General features: G+C 35.1%; 2 protein-coding genes across 2 annotated transcripts; one reads left to right on the plus strand and one right to left on the minus strand.

Annotated features, from left to right (window-relative positions):
* The first annotated feature begins 850 nt into the window (after window positions 1-850).
* Window positions 851-4,529, plus strand: LOC107020386 (glycosyl hydrolase 5 family protein-like). Its single transcript, XM_015220728.2, has 4 exons — window positions 851-1,394; window positions 2,955-3,202; window positions 3,309-3,829; window positions 3,909-4,529. The coding sequence occupies exons 1-4, from the start codon at window positions 945-947 to the stop codon at window positions 4,412-4,414; spliced, it is 1,725 nt and encodes a 574-aa protein (XP_015076214.1). The 5' UTR covers window positions 851-944; the 3' UTR covers window positions 4,415-4,529.
* On the minus strand, window positions 4,330-11,173 carry LOC107020387 (proteasome subunit beta type-7-A). The gene is made up of 9 exons (XM_015220729.2): window positions 11,018-11,173; window positions 10,768-10,923; window positions 5,768-5,909; window positions 5,513-5,609; window positions 5,347-5,416; window positions 5,149-5,253; window positions 4,959-5,057; window positions 4,732-4,816; window positions 4,330-4,618 (listed from the first exon to the last, which is right to left on the minus strand). Exons 2-9 carry the CDS (start codon window positions 10,903-10,905, stop codon window positions 4,542-4,544), a joined length of 813 nt encoding a protein of 270 aa, XP_015076215.1. The 5' UTR covers window positions 10,906-10,923; window positions 11,018-11,173; the 3' UTR covers window positions 4,330-4,541.
* Window positions 11,174-11,762: the final 589 nt, after the last annotated feature.

An 11,762-nucleotide genomic window follows, 5' to 3' on the forward strand; every position in this document is an offset into this window, starting at 1 on the left:
CCTCTCTCCTCCCTATCTCAATCTCGTCCGTCTCTCTCCTCCCTCTCCCAATCTCACTTGCCATATATACAAATGCATATATATAATATACAATTATATATAATTATATACATTTACAATTCACCTCTCTTCCACTCTCTGCCCTCTCTCTCTCGCCTCTCTCCTCCCTCTCTCGATCTCGCTCGCCTCTTTCCTTCCTCTCCCAGTCTCGCTCGTCTCTCTTCTCCTTCTCCCAATCTCTCTTGCCATATATACAAATACATATGTATAATATACAATTATCTAACCAATATACATATACAATTCACCTTTCTCCCACTCTTTTCCCCCTCTCTCTCCCGGTCTCGCTCGCCTCTCTCCTCCATATAAGATGTAGTTACACATTATAATTATCAAACTATAGCTATTGGGAGTAATTAATTATTTTTAAGTGACTATACGAAAAGTTTCCCTATTTAAGCCGTTCTTGTATTTGACCAAGTTTTACGAGAAAATAAGTTTCTTGTTAGTAGCAGAAGTGATGGTTCAAAAACTAATAAAAATATAAATAGTTTTCTCCTAAAGCACTTTTTTTGAAAATATTTTTGAAAAGAAAACACTATTAAAAAGCTTGGTTAAAGATTAGTTCTTGTTCAAATTATTTTAAAATTTATTAGTCAAACACAAATTAATTTTACACTAAAAACGTAAAATTATTTTTGCAAAACATTTTTTGAATTTTTTTTCTTCAAAATAAGCTGATTATAAAAATTTAGTTAAACAAGCTATTAATCTCTATATTGAACATCCACGTACAATGTATCTCATAACACTATCTAATTGATTTGAAAGGGTCAACTTTTGTTTTTCTATACTTTGAACCTAACTATAAATAATCATCTCTCCATAGACAAATGACCCTTGAGTCCTAAAAAAAAGCAAAACTTCTAAGTAAAAAATTGAATATGTGGAAGTCACCATCATCATCATCTTCTTCCTATCCCCTTAACATCTCCTTCTTCATCATCCATTTATTTCTACTTCTTTTAATCATCAACCAACATGTTGTTGTTGTTATAGTTTCATCACAACCACTTTACACAAATTCAAGATGGATTGTGAACTCAAAAGGGCAAAGAGTGAAATTAACATGTGTAAATTGGGTGTCACATATGGATGTTATGTTAGCAGAAGGATTAAATCATCAGCCAATTGATGCAATTTCTAAATCCATTATCAATATGGGATTTAATTGTGTTAGACTTACTTGGCCTCTTTATTTGTTTACAAATGATTCTTTGAGTTCTGTAAGTGTTAGACAATCTTTCAAGAATCTTGGACTTTTTAGCTCTATTCTTGGTCTTCAAGCTAATAATCCTTCAATTGTTGATCTCTCTGTCCTTGATGCTTACAAGGTAACAAGTTTTTATTTCCGAATTTAACTTATATACATATAATAACTAATAATAACATACTATCGTATCGATGTAGAATAATATAGTATATAGTGATTCATATGTGATTTTTTTTGTTGTTGTGTTGGTCAAACAAGAAATGAGAAATAAAAGGATAGATGGGAAGGAAAAACCTACTAGTTATAAATAAGTAAAACTTACTTGTATGGGGTGTTACATCAATGTCGAGTGTTACACCAAGTTAATATATATATACATGTCATGTGTTTATATTTATAGTTTATTTTATTTAATTATAATTAATTTATATGTGTTTTACTTCATTAAATTATATAATAATAAAATTTACTTTGACTTAATATAAATATCCGAAACGGATAAATTTTTTGCGCTTATAAAAGTTATCAACAATGTGTGGTTATCATATATTCATTCCACGCCTATAATAATTGTCCACATTCACTTTTCCCCAAATGGCATCCATATTCTATTGCATATTTATTTATATAAAAATACGAAATAATTTTGTGATGCCCCACCATTAGAACATAGAAATAGAGAGCCAGTGCGATCTTTTTTATTTATAAACAAGAAATGCTAGATTATAATGGAGTAAATATCATGTTATGCAAATATTGCTTTATTAAAGTATTTTCTCGAAGTTTCATTATGTATTATGACATTTCATTACAGTGAGTGATATATTTTATTGTTGAAATTATGAAACTCACATTTTAAAAAAAGAATCGAAAAATATTCTTTAACTAAAATAAAAAAAGTGGGGTATAATTTGTGCAGCTTTGCAATTTTTTTTTTAAGAACTTGACGTGTCCACTTTTGGAAAAGAATCAAATAGGCTATTGTTTGGAATTCTTAAAAAATCGTATTATAATATCCTTGCCGGTTTAATTTATTGTTTTTTCTAACTATAAGAAACTAAGTACCTCCTTAATTAATTTATAGCTAATGACGATGTACTGATGGTGACAACCCCCCTCCCCAAACAAGTATTTTCCTTTTTTGGTTTTTTTATAAAATAAAATAAAGAGAAGGTTCATCTCATCAATTCCCGTAAAGTAATTAGACCTACATGGACTGTACTACAGTGGTAGACTATTTTGTTCTCAATTAAAGGTCTCATATTCGGAGCGTCACTTTCAAGTGAGCCTTTCAGTGTGTGATTCGAATGAATTTAAGGCTCTAATATGGACTTTGAACACCAACAAAAAATAGATAAGAGACTACACATTTAAGTTCAATATTGATCTATGTATTTGATATTTTTCTCTAATTGAATAAAAAAATATTTACTACATATTTAGAAATAATATACCATGTACTATAAACTACAACTTTTCATAGCTAAAAAAAAAAAAATGTAAAAAAAAAAATTCCTTGAAAATTTATTATATTAATATTGAATTGTTCATCTAACTAGGAATCGGGGTTGTACTGATCTTACTTGGGAGCGCAAACTCTAAATTTGTCTATAAAGAGTGAATCTTATTGTATTAGTGTCTATAATTGATTTCTTTTGTACGTGTAATACTTGTATAACAGGCAGTGGTGGCTAGCCTTGCAAAGAACAATGTGATGATCATATTAGACAATCACATAAGCAAGCCAGGGTGGTGCTGTAGCAGATTTGATGGCAATGGCTTCTTTGGAGATGAGTACTTTGACCCTTACCTTTGGATCCAAGGCCTTACAAAAGTAGCCACCACTTTCAAGGCCACTACAAATGTTGTAGGCATGAGCTTAAGAAATGAACTTCGTGGACCTTTACAAAATGTTGATGATTGGTATAGGTACTAGTCGTTTCCTCACATTCTTCAATCCCATCTTGATTAGAAACCCAGTGCTCGTGGTTTTTAGCATGGTACTAACTAAAAGGTGGTTACTGTTTGAGCTTAGGTACATGCAGAAAGGAGCTGAAGCAGTGCATGCAGCTAACTCTGATGTTCTCATCATTCTATCTGGACTAAGTTTCGACAAGGATCTTTCTTTCTTGAAGCAAAGACCGGTGAACTTGACATTCAGCGGCAAGCTAGTTTTTGAGATTCATCGATATAGTTTCACAGATGGAGACACTTGGTCAGCAGACAATGCAAACCAAGCGTGTGGAGAAGTGTTGAATGACATGGTGAGCAGAGGAGCTTTTGTTTTAGAACAAGGCTACCCATTGTTTGTGAGTGAGTTTGGAGTGGATCAGAGAGGCACCAATGTGAATGACAACATGTATTTCAATTGCTTTCTTGGACTGGCAGCTGAACTTGACTTTGATTGGGCATTGTGGACACTCGTTGGGAGCTATTATTTGAGAGATGGTATTGTGGGACTCAATGAGTACTATGGTATTTTAGATTGGAACTGGTCCGATATCAGGAATTCAAGCTTTCTGCAAAGGATCTCAGTCATCCGCACGCCATTCCAAGGTATACACTGAACTGATAACATAATTATCAGAAAATTTGTGAGAATAAGAACTAAGTGCTTACCTTGGTACAAATGCAGGACCTGGATATGCCGAGACTCGTCCACATAAAGTAATTTTCCATCCTATGACAGGGCTTTGTGTTCAAAGAACTTCATTGCTGCAGCCATTGGAGCTAGGTCCATGCTCTGATGCTGAAGCATGGAGCTATGCTCCAGCAAAAGCACTGATTGTATTAGGAACTTACTTTTGCCTGCAAGCAGATAATAAGCTCGGGCAGCCAGCAAAACTTAGTATGATATGCAGTGATGATAGCGCAAAATGGGATATCATCTCAGACTCTAAGATGCACCTGTCTTCTAAGCTACAAGATGCTACTAGTGTTTGCTTGGATGTTGATCCTAACAATGTTATTGTCACACAAACATGCAAGTGTCTGAACACAAATGATACTACATGTGATCCTGGAAGCCAGTGGTTCAAAATAATTGACAGCACAAGGACAACAAAAATTACAAAATCCTTTCTTCAAATCAAACCAATCATTCAATTTCTAGCGAGGAATTTCTTTGGAAGCTACATCTGATAACATAGAATAGTTCACTTAAGACTTGCAATTTAAACTTCTTCAACACTAAAATACTCATGGAATTGTTTGACAATATAATAATGTTTAAAGGAAATCCACATGGATTCTATCATTGCAGTAAAAGTCATTCTTCCATGGCGTCTCCACCTTCAATCACTTGCACAATTTCTCTCAGTGGTGTAATCTTTGTAAGGAGAACCTCTGTAAGCACAAACAGTTCCAGCAGACCGTATTAGCAAAATTCTATTCAGAATCCTAATAACCATGAAACTTGCTTAATTACATTGAAGGTTGACAAGTCTGAGAACACTAACCAGTCTTTTTAGAGAACGAGTAACCCTTTTGTGGATAGGTGCGAGGATTGGGCGATAAATGATTTCGTAAGTACTCCGTGTTTCCCTAATAATCAACAAGATAAGGAGTTTAGAAGACACATGCTATCAAAAACAGAAAAATCGTGTTATGCATTCCATGCTGAAAATTCTGTCATTATCAAGAGCATTGTTTTTCCAATTAGGTTCGCTTAAAAAGAAGAGCTGACCTTTGTTATCACACAGATATCGACATTGCTGCCACTACCAAGGTCATTGAACACTCCAGACAAAATGGCGTCTGCGACAAGCTTTATACCTTCATCTTTCTGCAACAGAATTCCCATCAAATTTCAGGATTCACAAAACATTTACCAGTCATATAAAGCAAACTACTGTAGCCAAAAGAAACAAACTTACGCTCATTCCCTCCCGGTATTTCGACTCAAACATAGCCATTGCTGCGAGGGAACCAGAGCCCATTGTAGCATATGGTAGAGTGTCAGTTGATCCATGTGGATAAATCTGAGAGGCAATCCATTGACCAAATAGTCAGAACTTCAATGACATTGTGCAAAAATACACACACATACTCGAATACAAATGTGAACTACTTACAGTATGCAGATGTGGCCCTGTGACATCAACACCACCAAGGACCAAAGCAGCAGAGACGTGGCCTTGGTAGCTGGTTGAGAGAACTTAGTTAGGCTTGTTGGATTGACATCTAATGAACTCGAAAATACTACTATGCCTCTAAGTAATATTAACACCAGAAACATACCTGAAAAGGTGGGACTTCAAAAGAGTAAGAGATGTCACAACCCTGGATTCACGACCAGTGTGATACCTGTGAAGCTTTAACTGGGAACTGACCATGTCTAAAGAATAATAGTTGCTAATTAAGAGATGACATTGATAGATAGATAATTATATACAACCACACACACATGATTTAAAACTTAAAGGGAGAAGTTATATTGCAAACAATTTCCAAAAAGGCAAAAAGTGCTAGAATATGGATAAAAAAACTCATTACCAGTCACAGCCTCTGTATCAGCAGCTGTCCCAGCTCCACAGCAATATATATTAGGAGCCATGTAATGAATTTTCTCACAGTTTTTATCAGCGACAATAGGCCCTTCAGTTGCCCGTGTGTCTGCTCCAAGGATAACACCATCCTGAACAAGAATCATGCTTAAGAAGTTGATTATAAAAGCATCATCTCCGGATTCTGTGTGATTTGTGCAGAATTGAATAGATAAAGCACCCAGAAACAGTCACATTTCTAACAAGCATGTTATAGAAAGTCAATTAAGCATTATTTCTGGAGCCTGTAAATTCATTATTGCAAGGGAAGAGCTCATGGAAAATCGACCAGAGCACTAGTAATAGAATCACATTGTCCAAAAAAACGATGCATAATTAGAGATTCGGTGAAAGAAGGGAAAAGAAAGAAATGTGAAGGAGCAGCAATCTTTGCAAAGTACTATCCATCAAAATGCAAAAATCTCTTCATTCAGTTTTTTTATCAGCCCATTTTTCATATCATTCCCTGGAAGACAGACTAAATGTATTTAAAGATCGTGAAACTAAATGGAGAAGTAAAATCAGTTAAAAGAAGTTAATACCATAAAATAGAAACTAAATAGTCCCGACACCATTACAATGACCTATATTACCCCCCCCCCTCCCTTTTCTCGACAAGTATGATGCCCTTCCTTTCTATATCTTTAAAGACCAAATTCTACTTATGATCTCAATAGTTCTTCCTCCATATCCTGCATTTTCAAGCAGAAAAGTACACATGAAAAAAGCCCGATGTGTGGCAGCAGTGAAACTATGCTGATTACTTCGCTTTCTTGAGTGAGGTCTTCACCTGTTTAGTTTTAGTCCGATGCTTTTACATCTTATTTCAAGGAGTTCATAAAAAAAGTTCTTCAACAAAAGGAGTACGCGGATTAAAGTGAGGCCTTCAAATTTTACTTATTTTTGTCCTAAGTCGATTACAAAGGTGTTTCAGTCTAGGACCATTCAGATTCTCTATTAATATATGTATTTAAAGAAAAGCAAAAAGCATGAAAAAAGTCCTAATCTATGAACACCAATAGCCCTCCTCTCCTCTCTCATGCCAGCTTCTCTTTCCCTTTTGACCACAAAATCTTCATCAATGTAGCTTCTATTTTCTTATTCCTATTTTTTTGTATCATTGACCGTATTGATTTTTTTTTAGTATGTTAAGAGAAAAAAAGTCCTAGAAGGCATTCACTTCAAGCCTTGAGGCTTACATCTCACTTTTTTTCCATTAATATTTTTTTTAAATACATGGCTTAGGCTGTCGACATATTGCTACTTCAGATAAAATAACATACCATATTTAGAAAAAGAACAATTTGAACTGAAAACATTTGAGTGAATGGAAAGGGGAGGATGGAGAGCTAAAAACACATTAAATGTTTCGTTCCAACTGCCCTTTTCCATCTCTACATTCAAGGATGCAACAGTGTGGGATGTAGCAAAATGGGACGACAATGTCTCCAACACTTGCAATTCAAAAGAGACTTGCCTTGCAAGTTTAGAAGAGGGAAGAGATGGGGAGTTGATGACCTTGCTGCAAAGAACTCTCAACAGGCATAGTACGGGAGGAAAGAGACAAGCCATAGGACTCCTACATGGAACTGAGGACTCATCAATAGGGGAGAACCACTCCTGCTGACAGGTCTCTATTAAATCATCTATAATAGCCATTGAAAGGAGAGGACAGGGACTTTCAAGCTTTTATGTATGGTCAATTAAAACACCCAAGAGAGTGAACTTCCCTTTTTTGTCTAACCAGCAGAGCTATTTGGTTTTTAAAAAATTTGGGACATGGAAAATGATTCATTTTAATTAATATTTCTTATGTAAGACACAGGAAAAGATGTAAAATACCTCTTGATCTATGGTCAAGTCTGTACTGTGACATTAAATGCTGAACCTATTTATACAAAAGCCAGGATGGGCTTGGCATCAGAAACTTAAAGATACAAAATAATCGTCTCTAGATGAAGTGGCTATGGAGGTTACATGAAGAGGAATCAGCTTTATAGAGGGAGGTTATCCAGCATAAATATGGCCGAAGCAGTCCTTGGTACTCTAACGAGGTTAAGACCACATATGAAGTGGGAGTCTGGAGATCAATCAGAGCTCTATGGACAAGGTCCACTATAGGACTCTTTTCATGATCAGTTGGTGCTATGCAACAGGACTGATGCTACTATCCATGAGTGTTGGTATGCTCAAGGCTGGAATCTCTCATTCAAGAGGCATTTGAATGATTGGGAAGTGGAGAGGGTGGCTAGTCTTCTAAAAGATATTGAGACTTTCCCTGACACATACTTTTTTTAAAAATTGGTAATATTGCATTCCTCAGCATTAACGATATGCTGGAGACTTTCAAAAGAGGAACACAAAAAAAAGAGAATTAAGGGAGAAACTTCTTACAGAGAGCCTAATATATCTACAAGCTCTAATTCCTATATATTTGTTCGTTTACCAAAAAATAAAGATACAATACAGTCCTATTTAACTCTATTAATGGAATTGGACGTATCATCGAAACATCTGCTATTTCTCTCTCTTCACCAGATGCAATGTGGAACGATTTTCCACCATCTCTTCTGGCTCTTGCTTCCACCTCTTCTAATCCAGCAGCTGAGCAGATCTGCAGTGTGCTCAGGCATGGTCCATTTTTGTGTCTGAGAGAAAGAAATAAATTCCACAACTGAGCAGTGAATTTACAATGCAACAAAAGATAACTATTTTTTTCAGTTATTTCCCCACAAAGTTGACATCTGGATACACTAAAATTCTCCTCTTTTTCTTCAAAACCTTTTATGTCAAACAAGCTTTCATGTGAAACATCTTACTTTTGTTGGTTGATGTTTCACATGGTTGGTTGTCAGAAAAGTTCCTTTGACACAAGAGGTTTTGAAGAAAAAGAGGAGAATTGTAGTATCCCTATGCTAACTTTGTGGAAAAATAAATGAGTCAAATAGTCATCTTTTCTTGCATTGTAAATTCACTGCACAGTTGTGGAATTTCTTTTTCACTCTCACAGACACAAAATGGACAGGAGAAAAAGTGGCCATGTTATTGGGCAAGTTGGATGAAGCAATGTATTATGTGTTGAGAGATCCAACTACAAAGCCTAAGTGTTATGATCCCATGACTGAAACCATATTGTTGTGCGAGAGGACACAGATACTGAATCAGCCTCTTTGAGATGGTGGAACACCTTGGATGGAATTTTTCCGGTTAGGAAGATCTACAAGAAGGAAAACAATGTAGAGCAAGGGAGGCTACAAGGATGTGGAAGAATATCTGAAAAAGTTTGGCACCAACAGATGTGAATGCCTAAGAGGGTTTGCCTCACACAAGAAGTTCCAAGGAAGAATGAAACAGGCGAAACAAACAACCACTTATTCCTCCATTGAAAATTTACAGCTCAACTTTGGAACCTGTTCTTTAGTCTCACAGAGATCAAGTGGACAATGCACATACTGTAGAACTGATGAGCTGTTGGATTAGAAGAGGGTAGCAAGAGTCAGAAAAAGTGGAGGACAATACCTTCCTGCATATAATGGGCAGCATGAAAGGAGAGAAATGGTAGATGCTTTGTTTATAAATTAAGTCCTCACGATGTGAAATCGAATTTTATAGTTTCCCTATTTTGTTGGAGTAAAGAGAACTGTATAGAGCAAGTAAATGATCTTGTCGAATTCTTAAGTGACTGTGAATCTGGATTTATACTTACTCTCTTTTGTAACACTTTTTGAAGGCGGCCAGCATATCCTTGATGCTGAGGAATATATCAGTACTAGTTTTAAAAGAAATACTTAATTAACAAAATCAAGTAGTTGTATTCCCAACAATTGACATGGAATTAGCATAAAGTATAGTAATAAACATAAGTCATCAATGTTTATTATTTTGTGTAGCTTGGGGGAAATATAGATAATGAATGGTCAGTTGATGGTCTTACATATCCCCTATTTTTGTGATAGCCAAGCTACTATGCATACTACTAGAGACCCCAGCTTTTTACGAGCACACAAAGCACATTGAGATTGATTGCCACTATGTCAAGGATTGTTTGCATTCTGTGTTGGTTTCCCTTCATTTTATCAATAGCTCGGATCAATTGGCTAATATTTTTATCAAGGCCCTGGCCAGTTCACTTCATCAGTTCGTTCTTGGGCGAGCTTAGTGTGTTATCCCCTCCAGCTTGAGGGAGCTGTTAACGGAGGCCCATGTGTTGTGCAACAACCCATAACATAGGTCCACAAAGTATTAGTTGTTGTTTGTCTTATTCACATCGCAACTTTTACATTTGTAACTAATTTTATTGCTTGTAATCAGTCCATCAGTGTAAAGTTGTGACTCGTGGATAATTGAATCAAAAGGATCCAGAATCAGATCAGATTGAATGAATAATTGAATCAAAAGGATCCAGAATCAGATCAGATTCAATTTTCATTATAATTAACATCTCTCCTTTCTTCTCTCTATTTACTCTTTGATCTAGGGTTTTCCCATTACAATTTTGCTTCCACATTTTATCCTCTATAATCAAACAGAAAAATAATAAAACCCCTCTAGATCATATACAGACGCCTACATGAAAATAGTATGAGATTTAAGAATCCTCGTGTCCTATTGTATCTTTAAAGGAAAATGTTGTGGTGTTAAAATGAAATGAACCAAAAAAGTAGAATCGATAGTAGATTCATTAGCCGACCCCTACTAATTTAGAGATAAGGATTAGCTGACTGCTTGATCTGGATGAAAATCAGGAATATGGCTCACCTAGAGGCCCCTGGAGCTATAACCCCAATACTAAAAAAATTGCTTGCAGTTTTTCATTCTTTGCAGAAATTCCAAAGTAAGAACCTTTAACGTATGCAATCCATAAACAATCCCAGAGAACACAAATACAACTAAACCCAAATCGAATTTTAACAGAATGAATTAGCAGCAAGCACAAAGGGGGAAATATACCTTAAAAATTAAGCCGACGATGGTAGTACCAGTCTTGAGAAAAGAGGGAGAACGAAGTCCTTTGCTGACCAACATCTCATTCCTTCTACACAAATCAAAACTAAACCCACCCTTTTGGGGAACATCGATTGTTGCCATTTTACCTCCAAATTAAACCTACACAGATAGCGAAAAATTGAAAACAAAGTGTAGATTAGTGAACTGTGAATAGTTAAGAGCCTTAAAACTAAGATTGTTAGCAGAGACTTACTTGTTGCAGATGAATGATGAACTGAAAAAAGCAAAGTTGGGAATCGGGAGAGAAAATAGCCGAGACTTGAAGAAGAAGAAAAGTGATGGATTTACTGTGGTTTTTGCTATGAATCGTTTGGGCTGCTTCTGTTTAGGCCCAAAAAGTATTCCACTTTCAAGCTTTAATTTTTAGCAAAAACTACACTTATAACACAAAACACAAAGGAAAGATTACGCAAAATAACAAACATCTCTACTTTATTAATTAATTTAGTTACAATTTTTAATATTTATGATTTGTGGATACAATTTTTAAAGTTTTTCTATTGAATTTGTACGATTCGACTTCTGATGTATAATCTAAAAACTATATATATTTATTCTAGCTATTTATATACGATTTATTGATACATTTATTTCGTATAAATTATGAAAAGCTCATAATAAATTAACATGTATATACATTAGCAAGCTAGATATATAAATAGAGTTATGAAAAATTCTTAAATGTATAATACAGAATTTGTATATAATTATCCTGTTTGTATATTGACAAGCGAAATATACAAACGAAAATATCTATAGCAAACAAACTATAACTATGAAGCATAATTAGACAAATCATACCTAAGAAGGCTTATTACGTTTAATATCTTTGCTATTTATGAAATTTTCTCAAAAACAAAATAATTACTCGTCCTTTCTTTATGTCCATTCGGTCCAGATAAATTACCATTTGTGCCACCTTTAGCCTAGATTCATTA

This window comes from Solanum pennellii, chromosome 5, assembly GCF_001406875.1.
Source record: "Solanum pennellii chromosome 5, SPENNV200".
Taxonomy (NCBI): Eukaryota; Viridiplantae; Streptophyta; class Magnoliopsida; order Solanales; family Solanaceae; genus Solanum; species Solanum pennellii.